General features: G+C 36.7%; 2 protein-coding genes across 2 annotated transcripts; one reads left to right on the plus strand and one right to left on the minus strand.

The window, feature by feature from the left end:
* Positions 1–1,987: 1,987 nt before the first annotated feature.
* Positions 1,988–4,495, minus strand: xrcc2 (X-ray repair complementing defective repair in Chinese hamster cells 2). The gene is made up of 3 exons (XM_056738550.1): positions 4,428–4,495; positions 4,037–4,118; positions 1,988–3,933 (listed from the first exon to the last, which is right to left on the minus strand). The coding sequence occupies exons 1-3, from the start codon at positions 4,464–4,466 to the stop codon at positions 3,146–3,148; spliced, it is 909 nt and encodes a 302-aa protein (XP_056594528.1). The 5' UTR covers positions 4,467–4,495; the 3' UTR covers positions 1,988–3,145.
* Positions 4,496–5,281: 786 nt separating this feature from the next.
* actr3b (actin related protein 3B) lies at positions 5,282–15,320 on the plus strand. Its single transcript, XM_056737668.1, is given in 10 exon segments — positions 5,282–5,675; positions 6,126–6,181; positions 7,905–8,029; positions 12,179–12,207; positions 12,209–12,275; positions 12,611–12,706; positions 13,564–13,707; positions 14,164–14,337; positions 14,425–14,517; positions 15,270–15,320. Coding segments are annotated over 10 exon segments (879 nt in total). The 5' UTR covers positions 5,282–5,631.
* Positions 15,321–16,458: the final 1,138 nt, after the last annotated feature.

The following is a 16,458-nucleotide window of genomic DNA, read 5'->3' on the forward strand; positions in this document are numbered from 1 at the left end:
CACTCCAGGACCAATGTTGCCTATCCCTGTGCTATACAATAAAAATATTAAAAATAAAAAAGCTGTAAAACAGCTGGGGCCACATTTGAAGTTTTATCAACATTATACACCACAACAAACAACCACTGAATTCAACCCACTGCAGGTACTGATGAGTCTGCAAATTAACTACCCCCATGGGCCGCCACTTGCTGGACTGTCACCATCTGCCTCTGAAGCCCAACTAGCTTCTGCAACAGGTGCAATACAGGCTTCTGCAACAGGTGCGAAACCCTCAATGCTTCACACTACTGTTTTGTACAGTAAATTGACACACCAGCAAGTCTGACAGGAGACCGAGAGACCTCAACTTGCATGTATCAGCTCAAATACAGGTTGCCCACAGATGTTTTCTGTTGTTCAGAACCCCCAGATATATTAATGTGCATTTTGCCATAGGCTGGTAGCGTCACATTTCTGGAGCACCATTCACCTTTGGCAACATTTAAATTTATTTTTGCCATTAATGTGATCTTGCCAAGAATGACATTTCAGGCATTGGTATGACACTCTGATATCTGCCGCACTTCTTCAACAAGTGTTGTCACCTCTCTTTCATTGGTTTTGTGGAAAATGTTTGGAAACACAGGCAGACCTTACATGTACACAATATCACAGTTGACCGTTGTTGTAAAGAACTCCATCGAATGACTTTGAGCTTTCAGGGACCAAGAAACCCAGCTGACTGTCCCACAATTGAATTTTGATGTGCCAAGTTTCGTCCTGAATGATGCAAGCCTGAACTTCACTGGGCACACCTCAGCATCAACAGTCTCGCATGAATCGACACATAACACCTTCATCAAGATGTTGTTTTGGTGCCAACAGTCACCAAACAGTGTTTTGGTGCCAACAGTCTAACCTCCGCCACGCTCTTCTTCTCATTTTGCGGTGGCTCTTTAAATCTGAACCCTGGATCTGAAGTCACCACCATCTCTTGTGTCCTGTGTTCAAATTTGTCGCCTCCAGGGCTGACACATTTCTTGAATTTGCTTAGTTTAACTGGACTCCTATTCTTATACCTGTCTGAATGATGGCGTTAAAATACTTGGTGCAAGATCTATATACCTTCCCCATAGTGACATTGTGGCCCAGAATGGTGTCTTGAGCCTTTCAACAGAATAAACATATTTCGAATTCCCTTTCACTCTGTAGATACAAAAATAGTCCGGCCGTTTGGGGAATTTTTTTTACGCATCAGATAAAACCATCCAGTAAAACCTTGCGAGGTTAAAGCCATTTAAAACTGAAGATCATATAACTGTACTGTATTGACACGCTGGCTCTGAAGTTTACTTCCTGGTCTGTGTTTTGTTATAATATACCGTTAACTTCATGTTTAATTTATATTTTTTCATAGCAATATTTTCTTGTATATTTATTGTATTAAGTTCATTTTAAATTTCTCAACAGTTTGCTAAATGCCGATTTAACGCCGCAGCAATGTTGAAATCGAAAGCGAGGCAGATGTGGGAAGGAAAGATAGACCGCAATGGTTTGGACAACCAACCTGGTGTGAATAAAACTATTTATGATATTTAATGTGAAAATTTACGCATTGGATGCATGTCATCCGAGCTGTTTAACTTGACCACTTTAGCCATACCATGACATATGAGTAACTGTTCATAACCGGGTTTCATTCACACACACACGCACACACACACACACACACACACACAGCCAATCTAACATAGTTTTTAAACGCATCACTTCTTTATTCATGTCACAGACACTCAATGGTTGTCCAAACCATTGCAATCTCTGTCCTTCCGGTTTTCTTCCCAACTCAGCCTCGCTTTTGATTTCATGGTTGCAGAGTGAAATCAGTCTATAGCTCTATCCAAAAATAATAGTAATAAAGCAAAAACAAAAGACTTACAGGTATAACACGTAACACTTTTAAAGGCTAGACTTTGGCTTAAGGCAAACTCAGATTTTTAAACCATGAAATTAAAGTTACATTTATTTATCTATTGATGTTGTAATCACATTGTTTATATTTTTTACTTTAACAAATAACCTCCCAGCAATGTAGACAAAATTTGTAGACAATGTAGACAAAAAAAAACATTTCAGGCATATTCTATTCACATATCAATTGCTTGTATGTAAACACAATGTTACTATAGAAAAACCTAAACGATAGAAGAATAAAACAGTGTTACAAGTACATTTGTATTTTCTGGTGTTCTTTTCTGTTCATGATAAAAAGAGGCTCATTAAAGGTCAAGGATTGAAGGGAAGCTGTCCAAAGCAGTCCAGGTGCAAGAGGAAATGAGCTTCTTGGCCTGAAAGAAGCACCAGTGTTTGAAAAGACAGTGTCTCACTGATGCTTTCATCGATGTGTTTCCTCCTTCCCGCTCTCACTCAATGATCCATGCTGTGTGTGTGTGTGTGTGTGTGTGTGTGTGTGTGTGTGTGTGTGTGTGTGAGAGAGAGAGAGAGAGAGCTACAGTATTCCACAGAGTTACAAAACGCTGTCCTCTGTATTGAAGACACTGACAGATTTAATAGACCACACTGTATATGAAGGTGACAGCTTACTAAATAACTGGTTTTATAATTAGTTTAGTTACACTACATATTCGTTAGACATTTTTTGGATAAAGAACTAGTTTTCTTTAATTGGAGGGTAAGTCTCTATTATTCATAAAACATAACAAAAACAGACAAAGCAATAGGACAAAATACGTGGAAGATTTACCAGCACAAGCTTAAATTTAAATAGTTATTCACTCCATAAATTATAGGTGTTTTTAACACTAACCAAACATATAACACCTATAGCACTGATAACAAAGCTAGATGAATTATATACCAAAGGCGACCCTCGGTTTAATCTCTTACCCTATTATTAGTAATATGAATTCTTGACATTGCTGTAATGGCAAAGCAGTAATGGAAGTGTGTCTTATTTATAAGACGAATGACAAAAGTATTAATCTTCAGTACTGGTCCATAGCTATTTTTACTTGTGGTAATCTAAATTGTAAATGTAATTCATTGTAATTAAATAAGACAAGTGGAATAATTTCTGGCTAGATCATTAAACACACTGATAGCCTCCTTTTGCACCTGAACGTTCTTGTACAAAAAAGAGTTTTCACTTGTCACATAAAAATTTTAAGCCATCTTCCATGACATTAAACAAGCACTTTTTGACACCTTTGGTCATTATGCTGGTACACGCTGCAGAGAAAACCTGGTTATGGTCTTTTGACACCTGGCTTTTTGTGAACAGTACTCTGTGAGTTACTATTCTCTGCCATGCTCTGCACAGGTAAGGCTTGTTAAAGTCTGTAGCACTATCAGCTGACTTCCACCTCCACGATGATGATCCAGGCACATCTGACAGCCCCGAATCAGAGGTTGTGTTGTAGTTCCTCATGATTGCATGGGTGGTAGCGAAAATCACAATGCCATAGTTTTTACGTAGTTTGTCCAGGAACTCAGCACACTTCCTCATGTTAGCCTCCTGACAAGCTATGCTCTCACCACCACTGTGTCGATCCACCCAGAAGAAAGCCGAGATGCTATCAATGATCAACAAGTCAAGGGAGGGCTGGATGGAGATGGAGTTCTCAAGGTAGTGCAGGGTAAGAAGAAGCTGCGCTGAGCTGCTACAGTGCACTACAGACAGCCTGCGCAGACATGAACATACTCCCTCCTCAGGTTCAGTCTCAGAACCGTCACTTTCCTTTGAGTGTCTGGCCAAATGTCCCTCTAGGATGCTCACTAACCGCAACATGTCAAAGTGGTGGTCTGTGTCGATGATGATTACCCCCACCTCCAGACCCCCACTCTGCACTGGCATGATACAGCGTGTGATCAGGTGGTACAAGGTTTCTGTCTTACCTGTGCCCTCCATGCCGTAAAACTCCACAATATCACCTGTGTGGATGCAGATATGAGCCAGGGTAAGCATACGATTATCAATGCCTTTTTAACCGAAGCTTGTTTTAAAAGGGGAAATTTAAATTTATTTTTATGGCACCTTGTCCTGGGCCGCCATCCACTGGAAAAATATTGGGTTCAACCTCCTTCAATGACTGTCGCCCCTCAAGTCTGGATACAACCTACAGCACACATAAAAACTCGGATATTACATCTGAATTCGTGTTTGTTCAAAATAATGAATTTAATAACACTCTCCAAACTTTTTGCTTACAACAAAATTAACCTCGGCTAGCTCAATCAAACTTAAGCTATCCTCAGCAATAATGTTATTATAAAAAACAATGTTCCCATGCTTGATATAAAGGTAAGTTATCATATATTTGGTTTTCACGAGTAGAAAACCAAGCGTTCATTTTTTTAATTTAATTTCGTAATTTGAGCTAAACTTTCAAATCTTTCGCTTTATCATATTACGTGTCTAACGTTACCTGAGCACCATTCTCAGCCATTCGTACACGGGCTGTCATATTGCCGGTTTTCGCGCATTAATTTCAGGAAATTTTGTTTCCTGGCAAATAAAAGTCGTACACTTTTCAAAATAAGAGTTTTACAAAAATGTGCACATCGCCTTAACAATAATAAAAGTATTTTACTGTGTGTAATAATAGTATCATTTTAGTGTATTATTATTAATATGAAATCAAAAATATATTACATATCATTGGTTTTACATAGACAGTGATAACAGTCCTGACTCCGTGGATGCATAAATCCTTCATGAGTTTACATGAAGACTGCTGGTATTAAAATTATGATTCATACAGTCAATCAATAACCTTTTCAAACTTTGAGTCAACCAATCCATACACAAAAGAGCTACTTATAATACGGATTGTTATTCCAACATTAGTGTAATACACTGAAGTTAAATAGTTCATATAATGTGACCGACTGCCATCTAGAGTTTCACTTACAGAAATGAATCGCGTGTATTGAGTGAGATCAGCTGATACGATTTTACAGTATGACCAGTATAGTATTTCAAACGCCCATTATACTATTATATTTATTAAATGTACAGTACAAATTAAAGTACAGTATAATCACACATATATTGGAGAAATAGACTCGGACCAATTTATTAGAGCGTAATCTACATTACGTTAAAATGTAAAATAGATAAATGTAAACAACGATAATGTGCAGTTTACAGTTACGCCATATAGACTGTATAAAATAGGTTCACACAAACTTGACCCGGAGTTCGCGGAATTCCGAATCCTACTATAGCAACGGTTCGGGTCATGAATATTAATAGCAAGTTAACTGGTAATTTTCCTATAGCAAAGGCTTGGCTCATTAAAAGTGACTGCGTTATATAGGCGTTTCCTGTTAACCCACCTATAGTGACGCCCTGGCTTATAAATATACAAAGAATCCTTTGCCATACTAGACTTTCTTTGAGCTCGTGGACCGTGAGGAAAACAGCCCTTGTGAATCAAGCATGTTTCTATTTTTTGCCTTCCCTTTGACTCGGGAAGTAGTCGCGAAAATAACTACGCATTTGACAAACAAGGGGCACATTGCAATGTGGTGATGGTACAACTGATAACTTAACGAACAATATACCCTTTCTATGTCGTCTGTGACATGCGAATTTGTTTGTGTCATTGCATCCAGTGAGTTGTTGCGATGGCAGCGCGTCTCCCTCCCTGCGTCACTGACTCTGGGACAGGGTGAGTTTCTCACACTTTCACATTATTCCTGTAATTTTCTGTATTTATCAATATAAGCAATAGCAGGTTATGTATGAAACCTTAATGTCAAATGAAACCCTTCAAATTAAATGAATTTCCTCACTGTATTGTAACTATTTTGCACACATCAACATACTACTTTAAATGATAAAGATTATAAATGCAAAACGTATTTCATATATTTATATTCAGGTAAACATTATATACTGAATACTATTCAAATTGAGATGGCATTGTTTTATTCTGTAAAAACTGTATTCATCTATCCCATAACACTAGCACTAAAAATTAATCATCATAGAAACTTTTGACATTTTTTTCATTCCTAAGAAATCATTATTTAGTATTTTTGTTGCGTCCCATGTTAATGTCATTATACACATTTATGCACACACTAACACACGGGATATACTGTTCTTCATATTTCAGGTATACCAAGATTGGTTATGCTGGAAACACAGAGCCGCAGTTCATCATGCCATCCTGTGAGATGCTTGACACTTCAAGTAGTTAATATATGAGAGTAGACTAATACTGCACGCTGCCCAGTACTCACTTTCAGTGTATGATATGTGGATCAGGATTTTAATTAAATTCAGCCATAGGGAGTCACTATTTAAAGATATCATAACATTCTCACCACTGCTGTAACCTCAATAAAGTATAGTCTGTGAGGTTTTCAAAATGTTTGTAAAAGCATTTCAGAAGACTTGTAGGTTTATTGTTTTTGTTAGATGATACATTTTGCTATGCACACTTAGTGAACTGCATGGATTTCTGCAGTGATTACTATAGAATGCTTACTTGTGGCCTGGTCTGGTTAAACAGTCCGAGTAAATAATTAACAAACAAAAAGCTGTAATTTTTAACAATTTATTAAAGAATGAACTCACATCTTGGAGAATTAATACACATGTAAAGCTGCAACAATGTGTCCTAAAGCTGCTTTAAATAGTGACTTCACGTTTAACAATTTGGGATCAGTCCTCCCTACAAATCTCTTTCGGCTCATGAATACTTCTGAGTCCTATTTATTGCAGGGTCTTGCACAACATCTTATTGGGCTTAAGGTCAGGACCTCATTGCTCATGAAGGAATTTCACTGTCGGGATTGCAGGATGCCCACAGCTAGAGAGAGGAGCAACAGAAATTTCGTCATATTCAGACAAAATATTTTATTTATATTCAATGATTTTATGCATCGATGAACGTCATTGCCTTTTACCAGTGCTTCACAAAATGCTTACTGTTTGCCGCACTGCAGCCACATTCATATGTTTTTTGTAATAACAAAATATGTTGTAATTGTAAAATCAATCTGTCAAGGAAACATATGTTGTAGAAATGTTATATTTTTCCTATAATGCTACCTACCATATAACCACAAATAACTTTTTTAACCATAGAAATAACAAATGAAAATGGATTACTCTAAGGGTGCCTTCATATATCTAGTTTGGTTCTTTGGTCCGGACAAAAAAAGAAAAATAATTATGTAATCCTGGTTTGCTTAGCGTTTAGACTGGCACTTTAACATCGAACATAAAGATATCAAACCTTACAGCTTGCGTGTAAAGTCGCGACGTGATTGCACAACTTTAATTGATCTTTATTTTAAAACAGAACTTACCGGACATTCAAAACAATGCTGTGTGCTGGGTTATACATGGTCAGTGTATGCCTGCGCATATATTTTTAGCAAGCCGGTAAATCTTGAAGACCTCATGAAGTTTTTAAAGCAGTCAAAATGGCGCCAGGAATTCATCTTTTACATTTACTAGCAAAGATCTAATAAACACTCCCTTTATATTCCCAAATCCCTTGTTTTTCGGGACAATATTTTTATCAATTCCTGCTTTTGGATTGGTTCGATTCCTTTTAGTCCGTGTTGTGTTCATATTTCAATCGAATCACATCAGAGGTCTTTTTTAAAGTGGACCTCGGTTTGCTTGTTTGGTGCGCACCAGGGTTTGGGTGGCAGTGTTCACACTAACAAATAAACCGCACTAACAGAGCAATCACACAAGAATTCATTTTAATCAAACCAAACATAGCATATATGAATACACCCTAAGGATGTCCATCCAAATCACACATATGTTGGGAAATTTTCAGTCTGTTCAGTTCAGTCACATGTTAGAGACTAGCCAAAATAGACAGACGCCAACCCCCTTAAAATCTGTTCAACTGACTCTGGTTTGTCTGCAGGTATTGCTATCAGAGAAACAGCCAGTGTGGGAGATCAAGCACAAAGACGTCTCATGAAAGGGGTAGATGACCTTGATTTCTTTAATGGAGATTAAGCCATTGATAAACCCAACTATTCAACCAAGGTGATCAGTTGTGATCTTGTTTTTAATGGACAATAGTTGGAATCTTGTTTTGTAAAAGAAATATCTATAATGCAAATAATAGCATATTGTTTGAGGTTTAAATAAATTAGTTCACCCGCAAACTAAAGTTCTCATACAATATTCTCACCCGTATACCATTTCAGCCAAATAGAGTTGTGTGTTTTTTTAACACTGTTGAGACCAAAATAGGTATTTTTTTAAAATGGCAACACGCCAATAATCTCAATGGTTCTATAATCTTGTGACTATAGTTGTCATATACGGTCCTGAGACACACACGATCTATTGAGATTCTGAGTTATCAATGTGTGCTTTGATTTTAATATCAGTAAATAAGTTCTGCATGCAATATTTTGGCACACATCTATATTACTTAGTAGTTGTTGTGTTGTCCACGTGACCTGTTAAAACTACATGACTACAGTCCTTCTATTGAACAGTTAAAATCTGGGTAACAAACTGTGGCAAATTATATAGACAAGCTGATTATATTTTCACACAGTCAAATATGTTTTTTTATTAATTTAAACCTAAGGAGGAACAAACAATAAATGGATAAATGATTGTCCCTTGGAGACCCTGTTTTGTTCGTGCACAGATCATTCATGCATCAGGTGCAGTACAGTCTGAAGTGAATCAGCTTCTGAGGTCATGCCTTACAACTCTGCTTGAACAAGGAGACTTGAGAGCGGTCAGTGATCACTTTGAAGGCGTTTTAGGGTTCAGTAACTGAGAACAGAGTAAAGGGGACCAGTCAGCCATATCAACAACTCGAAATAACACTGACCTGTAAAGAAGAAAGACATAAAGGAAACATTTGCTCAGCTCACAGTGTGTGAAGAGATTTTGTTATAGAGCTTTTGCAAGCATGTGTGACTGTACCAAAAGAAATACAGAAACTGCAGTGGAGGATTCAGATGGATATTTGGTGAGGTGGCTTCTCATAAACAGTGATGTCAAATAGAAATAAGAATAATAGATGATGCACAGTGGCAAGGAATAAAAACTCCAATGATGAATAAAGGGAGAAAAAAACTTGGAAGAAACCAGCAGCCAGGAGGGTAAGATCCCTTCTGACGTGTTACAGCTGCACTCAGTAACTTAGATTAAAAGTTACTGAGTACATGTTTATAATTAATGGGGAGAGCAATATTAATAGTGATTTAGTAAACTTACATTTGTTGGAAGCTGTTTAAGCTGTTTACGAATAATTCTGAAAACAGACGAGCGCTGAACTAGTGCAGGTTGGTGGCAGGAAAATAGCACTAGCAAACAATATATCATCACATTATCCCTGCGTAACTGTTGATTCACTATACATTTGTGTTGTTTACCTTATGCACGTATGCGTCGATTCCCTTACAGCATGCGGTTCATGATCTGCATCTTTTAGCGCTAGGACAGCTCCATATATCAGTTTCAAAGGATCTCCAAATCCAGCGTTATATCCACCGTTTATATAACACATTCATCACCGAAATGCAGTGAACAAACAAACAGACCTGAACTTTGCGAACGAAGGAGCACATTGATGGGCGTGCTCTTTCTCCCGCTCTCACTGGCTGTTGCGTGGGTGTGCTTTTCCAGGAGAATTGTCCAATAAGAGACTAGGAAAGTTGTTACATGAGGGAATTGCATGTCAAGAAAACTTTCTGAAACCTACACTGGGGGATTGTATCATGCACAGAAATATTACTGTTTGTTGACAAGCTGACCATGTCAAGCATGAGGGGCCAGGACGTTTGACATTGTAAAGAAGTCAGAATGCATGAAACTCTGTTCCACAACCCCTTTAAAGGTCCTATTCCCCGCAATCCCATTTTTCAACCTTTAGATAGTGTCAGTTAATGTTGCTTTTAGAGCATAAACAATATCTGGAAAATGATAAAGCTCAAAGTTCAGTGCCAAATGAGATATTGTCTTTAACAGAATTTGCTTTTCAATGACTACAGAGAACGGCTGGAATCCGACTACAGCCCTCTACTTCCTGGGTACATGATGTCACTATTCCGAGTGCTTTTATTAACCTCCGCACAAAGGAATACGCCAAAAATAGGGTGAGGTCTTACTTAGAGAAAAGGAAGAGCCGCTGGAGTAGTGTTTGGTTATCAGAGATAGTAAACATTAGACTGACCTACGTTCACTTTCATTACAGTCCTACAGCTGTTAAAAAAAGTTCAGCTAAACACATTCTAAGATAACAAACGGTCTAACGACAGCTTCCATGACTTTAACATCAGCTGTGAAAGCTTTTCTATGTAATACTGCTCATACTCCTTCTGATGCTCTCCTGTGGCCATGCCGCATGCTTTTTCCAAAGAATTGTCCAATAAGTTGTTACGAAACAGTTTTATATGTTAGAAAAAAACTTTCAGAAACCTGTACGAGCACAGAAATACTATGTAATACACCCAACTCGTTTTTTGACAAGTTGACCATGTTAAGCATGAGAAGACAGCACGTTTAGCATGTAAAGAAGTCAGAATACATGACACATCTTTGAAGGGCCGCTTTAATATAACCGGTCTGACGCCATTCGGTCCGGTGTCATTTCCCTCACCAAAGTAGGAAAAAAATGTGCGATCTCTAAAATGGCTGACATTTGCACATGCAATAACAGTCCTCCCTAACACTTTAATCGATCAGCTTTATCAATCAGAGTGTTTCGGAAAGGAGGGACTTTATATAGACCGGAAGAAATCCAGTAATTTTGTTAAAAGAGGGACAACGGTGAACGATAGACTTGAAATTATGTGAAATATAAAGCGTTTTATTTTTAATTAGAAACATGAACATCCATTGTTAAACACCCTGAAAACATATTCAAAGGCTCAAAAACAGAAAAAGACTGTCTTCTTTAAGGAAGGATAATAGTAGCGGCATAATGTAATGAGTGCTGGTATAACTTCAAACTGCTGTCATGTAATGCAAGTTAAGCATTCAATACTACGTATTGCAAATGCTGTTTTGCATTAATGTGGTAACAAGCAGTCCGTCTTTGCTCTTGTTTGAGAACAAAATAATAAAAAAATCATACAGGTTTGAAATAACATAGGGGTGAATAAATGTTAAAATGTTTTTGTTTTTGGTTGAACTATCCCTTTAAGACTGAGTTAATGTAAATCTCGACGATATACAGTTTCACACTTGCCATTAAGTCAGTTATTGGGTGGTCAGGTTTTAAGATTTCATACTGACTCTGCATTTGTGACCCTTGACAACAAAACTTAAGTAGCACGGGAACATTTTTAGCAATCGCCAAAAATACATTGTAGGGGTAAAAATTACCAATTTTTCTTTTTGCCCAAAATAATTTGGATATTATGTAAAGATCATGTTCCATGAAGATATTTTATAAACTTCCAAGTTCCTGCTGTAAATGTATAAAATCTTTCTTTTTTGTGAGAACTTCAGAGGCGATTTTCTCAATATTTAGCTTTTTTTTGCACCCAGCTTTCCAGCTTTGTAAACAGTTGTTGTTCTACCAGATAGTGTCCTATCCTAACAAAACCTAAAACCCTTATTTCTTCAGCTTTCAGATGATGTAAAAATCTCAATTTCGAAAAATTGATCCTTAAGAAACAAACAAAAAAAACGTACGTTTTGTCATCCAGGGTCACATTTTTAAACCCTTTGCACATTCGTGTGGTTAATAACATCGATTTGGGCAGAACAGCCTACAGAGAGAATTAGTTCATCTGTCTGTTTAAATGTCGCCACATAAATCTGCTCTGGTTATCTGAAACATATTATAAAGAAGAATGAAAATACTTTTGTCCGTTTTAAACAGTACAAGACAACATTTTGTCAGGGTTTTATAACCCATGACACATGTGATTGAAATTGAGCGTAGGGTTAAATGTGGTCCTGGGTACAAGTGAATGGGACCACTGGCCCTGTTTAAATGTACTACAGACTAAATAACTACAAACCAGAAGAGCATGAACCAAATCTGCAGGTAAGAATTGGCCAAAACTGTCACATCAGATGTTAGTAGTACTCCACAAAATATTAATTGTGGCAAATATATCAGTAGCAAGCAACAGTACCACAGTAATTTGTTTTATTTAAAAAAATCATTTAAATGAATACCATATTAGTGACTAATAAACTATTTTCTCTGTTAAGTGGCCCATCAGGCAAGGCATTATTGAGGACTGAATTCTTGGAGCAGATCATTTTCAAATATCTCCGAGGTGAGCCAGAAGACCATAACGTTCTCATGGTACAACTGTGCGCATTTCACATCTTCACATGACCATATGGGATGTTCTTTTCACTTCTAAAGTGAACCAGATCTTTACTTACAGTGATAGAAAACAGAAAAGCACATACATTCTAAATTAAGCCCCCAACTGCAATATTCACTGTGCTCATGATGAGAGATTATTTTAATAATGTAACAGTGTTTTTTTATGTCACAAACAGATTTTTCCATCTCCGTGAATATGTACCTATGTACCTATGTATTTAGCATGACAAAAGAACAAATTTAATTTGTCTGAATGGTCTTTTGTTTGTCCTTATGCTGTGCTGCTACTGTATATTGTGTGTCTACAGACAGAGCCTCCTCCCAATATCCCAGAGAACAGAGAATACTTAGCTGAGATCATGTTTGAAACTTTTAACGTCCCAGGGCTGTATATCGCGGTTCAGGTAAACTCTTTTTGTTGAAATACCTTGCAATACCAGTGTTAAACAATACAGATTTACATAACACTGTCCCTTAACATACACAGAACAGCAATAGCAGACAATATTGTTTGTTTGTTGTGTTGCTTTTAGTTTTCTCAGAAATTTCTTACTGGACCTTTCATCCAAAAAATGCTGAAATACCATTGTAATAGATCAAGTGGCATAAGCACAGTTTTGCACATAATGGTCCTCATTTATGAAACACACGTTCGTACATTTTCGGATTCATGAAAATGTTTGTATTTTCAAAATGTTAGTTGGTACGAAATAAATGTACACCTGCTCCCTATCACGTGTAAATAGTGCGTAAAACATTCAAACATTCTGTATTCTTTTAGACAAACTGATGACACTGTATTTTGATGCACTATGGCCGAATAGCCCCCTACACCCTAATATAGTGCACTATTTCCCTTTTTGGACACTCAACCATATACACAAGTGCAACAGTAGGTGCAAAACTTGGGGCCAGTTCCGACCAACATGCCAGTATGACATATTACAAGTTATAAAGAATAACAGTACATTACAGCAGACATTTCTTGTTGACATTTACACAGTTAACATTTCTGTTCAAGTGTTAGATCATGATATATTTTGGCATATAACCTATTAGTCTCTTATGCATTTATGCAAAATAATGTAGCCAAACCTGAGAATGGAGTCCAAAAGATTCTAAAGCATTCATAGATTACGTTTTAAAATATTTAAATGTAAATAAATCTTATTAGTCAAATTTATGGCCACTATGCACACATAAATGTTATTTAGTTATACCTAATATGTCATAAGTTTCATGATGCATTTTTCTCTCTTAGGCTGAAGGTTATGTGATTGGAAGCTGCATAAAGCACATCCCTATAGCCGGCAGAGACATCACTTATTTTATCCAGCAGCTTCTCAGAGAAAGAGAGGTCGGGATTCCTCCAGAACAGTCACTGGAGACCGCAAAAGCTGTGAAAGTGGGTAACAACAGGATATTATATTCCTCTCAGCTTCATATTTCTCTCTGCATAGTCCCACTGACTGGCTATGGCACACACACATATTTTACAATGTAAATAATATGTCTTTATTTTTTCCTATTACATTAATGGGGGATAATGTGCTTAATTATTATTAAAACAAGCAGTGGTTGAAATAATGAAAGAAAATAATTAAAAAGCGTAATATCTTTTATTGCAAAAATATGCTTTTATTACTTTTTCCGATATTTAGTTAAAATGTGAAAAACAGTATTATCCATATGTAATCTTGACAGTCATAAACCTTTACAAGCTAGGATGAAATCTAGGCCCCATGCTTGATATAGTATTTGCATCATGTTTTTTATCTTTAAAATGGTACATTAATAAACCAAAAGGCATTAGAGTTAACGGGGACAAAACTTTGTCCATGTTTATTCTTTTCAATTTGAGGAAAGGTATTGCTACATCTGCCCAGACATAGTGAAGGAATTCACCAAATATGACATGGATCCTGGCAAATGGATCAAAAAATACAAGGGAATCAATGCCATCAGGAAAAATGAATTTTAAATAGATGTGGGATATGAACGCTTTCTGGGACCAGAGATATTTTTTCACCCTGAGGTAAAAGAAGCAAACTTCCAGAATTATTCAGCATGACCAACTGTGACCTTTGGATGCAGTCCAGTTGAAGGTCTTTTCTCTCTGCAGTTTGCCAACCCAGATTTTATGCAGCCCATCTCAGACATGGTGGATGAAGTTATACAGAACTGCCCCATAGATGTCAGATGACCTCTTTACAAGGTAAGATCCCATTATTACCAATGCACTGTTGTAGGTCTTGGGTGCAGTCGTCTAGACTAACATGTCTACTTTCATTTATTCTTTTCTGCTGAATGGTTATCACACTCTTGAAATGTACACAAGAATCTTTACGTAAATGTTATGGAAGAAAAGACTTCAGGACAGATTATTTCAGTATTTAGAATAAAGTTGAAAAACAATCCTTGAAGAAAAGGAGTGTTAAAATATATCGAACTCTTCCAATGAGGTTATATAGGGAATATGTCACTATAGTCGGAACTAAAAGGCATTGTAGTATGCACAGTTTTGCACATCACATTTTGAATGTCTTCAAATGCACTTTGTGTAAAAGCTACTGCCAGGTGCATAAATGGAATGCTAATAGAGGCTCTAATGTGAACAGAACAATGTAAGAAAAAAGGTTGTATATGCTGCACTATCATACATACAGTAGCTTGGTGAAGAGTAAATATAATAAAACCTGATTATTGACTCCAGGGGCAGAGCTATCTGTTTTACATATTACATTATAGAATATTTTATTTTTATTACAGCTTTAGGCATCAGCACAGCTCCGCATTTTTCAATAAGTTTAGCAAAAAACTGTACATTACTCAATCTGCAGAATTAATTTGCATGTAAAGCAGAGGTCCTATATCAAGTTATTTGGAGTAAATGGTTTAGACTCGGATCATTTTATTTCTAAAATCCAATTTTATCTTTGAAAAGTTCCGTCTCTGTGTGGTTGTTAGATCTGTTTACCAAAATCTTTATTGGCTTTGATGGAAAACTTGGTAATGTAAAGTCGCTCTTTACAGCTGCTGTGTGCTAAGACGTTTTGCCAGAATGCTTTATACTAGAGAAGTTATTTTTCCTCAAATCTGACAGCAATGAAAGGGACTTGAATTAAAGACAAGACTTGTTTTCTTACTGTTGCCAAATGGAGCACTCCATTCATCTATTGCTGCTTTGTTCATGTTCAAAAACAAGACTAAAAGTACCACGTTTGTCCACCAGGGTTCAGTGTTAATCCACCATATTTATGATGACTCCACATTGTGTGTAAGAGAGAGAGAGGTTTATCTGATCCAGCAAATAGGACTGAACAGCTGTGAAATAACTTTTGTATCCATTTCTATATCGTAGAGTTCACATTCAAGCTGAATAAATTGTGTCTCAACATATTCAATCATGCAGCTTTATAATTAGTGCAAATCTACATTACGGTGTATTTCAATTATTCTTATTAATTTGCCTACAAAATAAAACAAGCTTTAGTGTTGACTATATTATTGAGCTTGGGAAATGAAAAACGCTTTAATGCTCTCACGCTTTTGATTGTACAAGAAAAATCGCATCAAAAAAGCAAATTAATCAAAATGTTTAATATTTCTCCTATGTACACACTTTATTTGTGTGTTAGTACAGAAGCTTGTGTCGTGTCTTAGAAACGAAAAGCTAGTCAACACCAGTAAAATGGTTTTGGTGTATGGAGGGCAGGGAGATGTATTTCATATTGACAAGCCTTTTTTATTCACTGGATAGTGAACCAGCGTGTCCTAATCCAAGTAGCAGGATATCCCTCCTGACGTTCATTAAGTGAAGCTTAAACTCTCACCCCTCTAATGCAATACAGATCTCCTGCAGATAGCCCTGTTATACACAGGTGACACTACTGACCTCAGGTCAGCCTAATGTCATTTTCTCCCAGCACGCATCTCTGCTGGCTTAACTCACAATAGAATCGTATTTTGCTGCAGAAGTATCACTGTGAACAACCGCTGTCTGATTAAATATATGAAATATGATTTTTATTTCAGTCATTAATAATCAGCATTTGTTTGGATTTTTTCAAAACTAATTTTCTTCTTTTAAAAAGAGCTACAAATATAGTGGAGTTATATCTCTGTCCTTGACTAAAATATTGCTCTTTTATTTGTA

This window comes from Triplophysa dalaica, chromosome 23, assembly GCF_015846415.1.
Source record: "Triplophysa dalaica isolate WHDGS20190420 chromosome 23, ASM1584641v1, whole genome shotgun sequence".
Taxonomy (NCBI): Eukaryota; Metazoa; Chordata; class Actinopteri; order Cypriniformes; family Nemacheilidae; genus Triplophysa; species Triplophysa dalaica.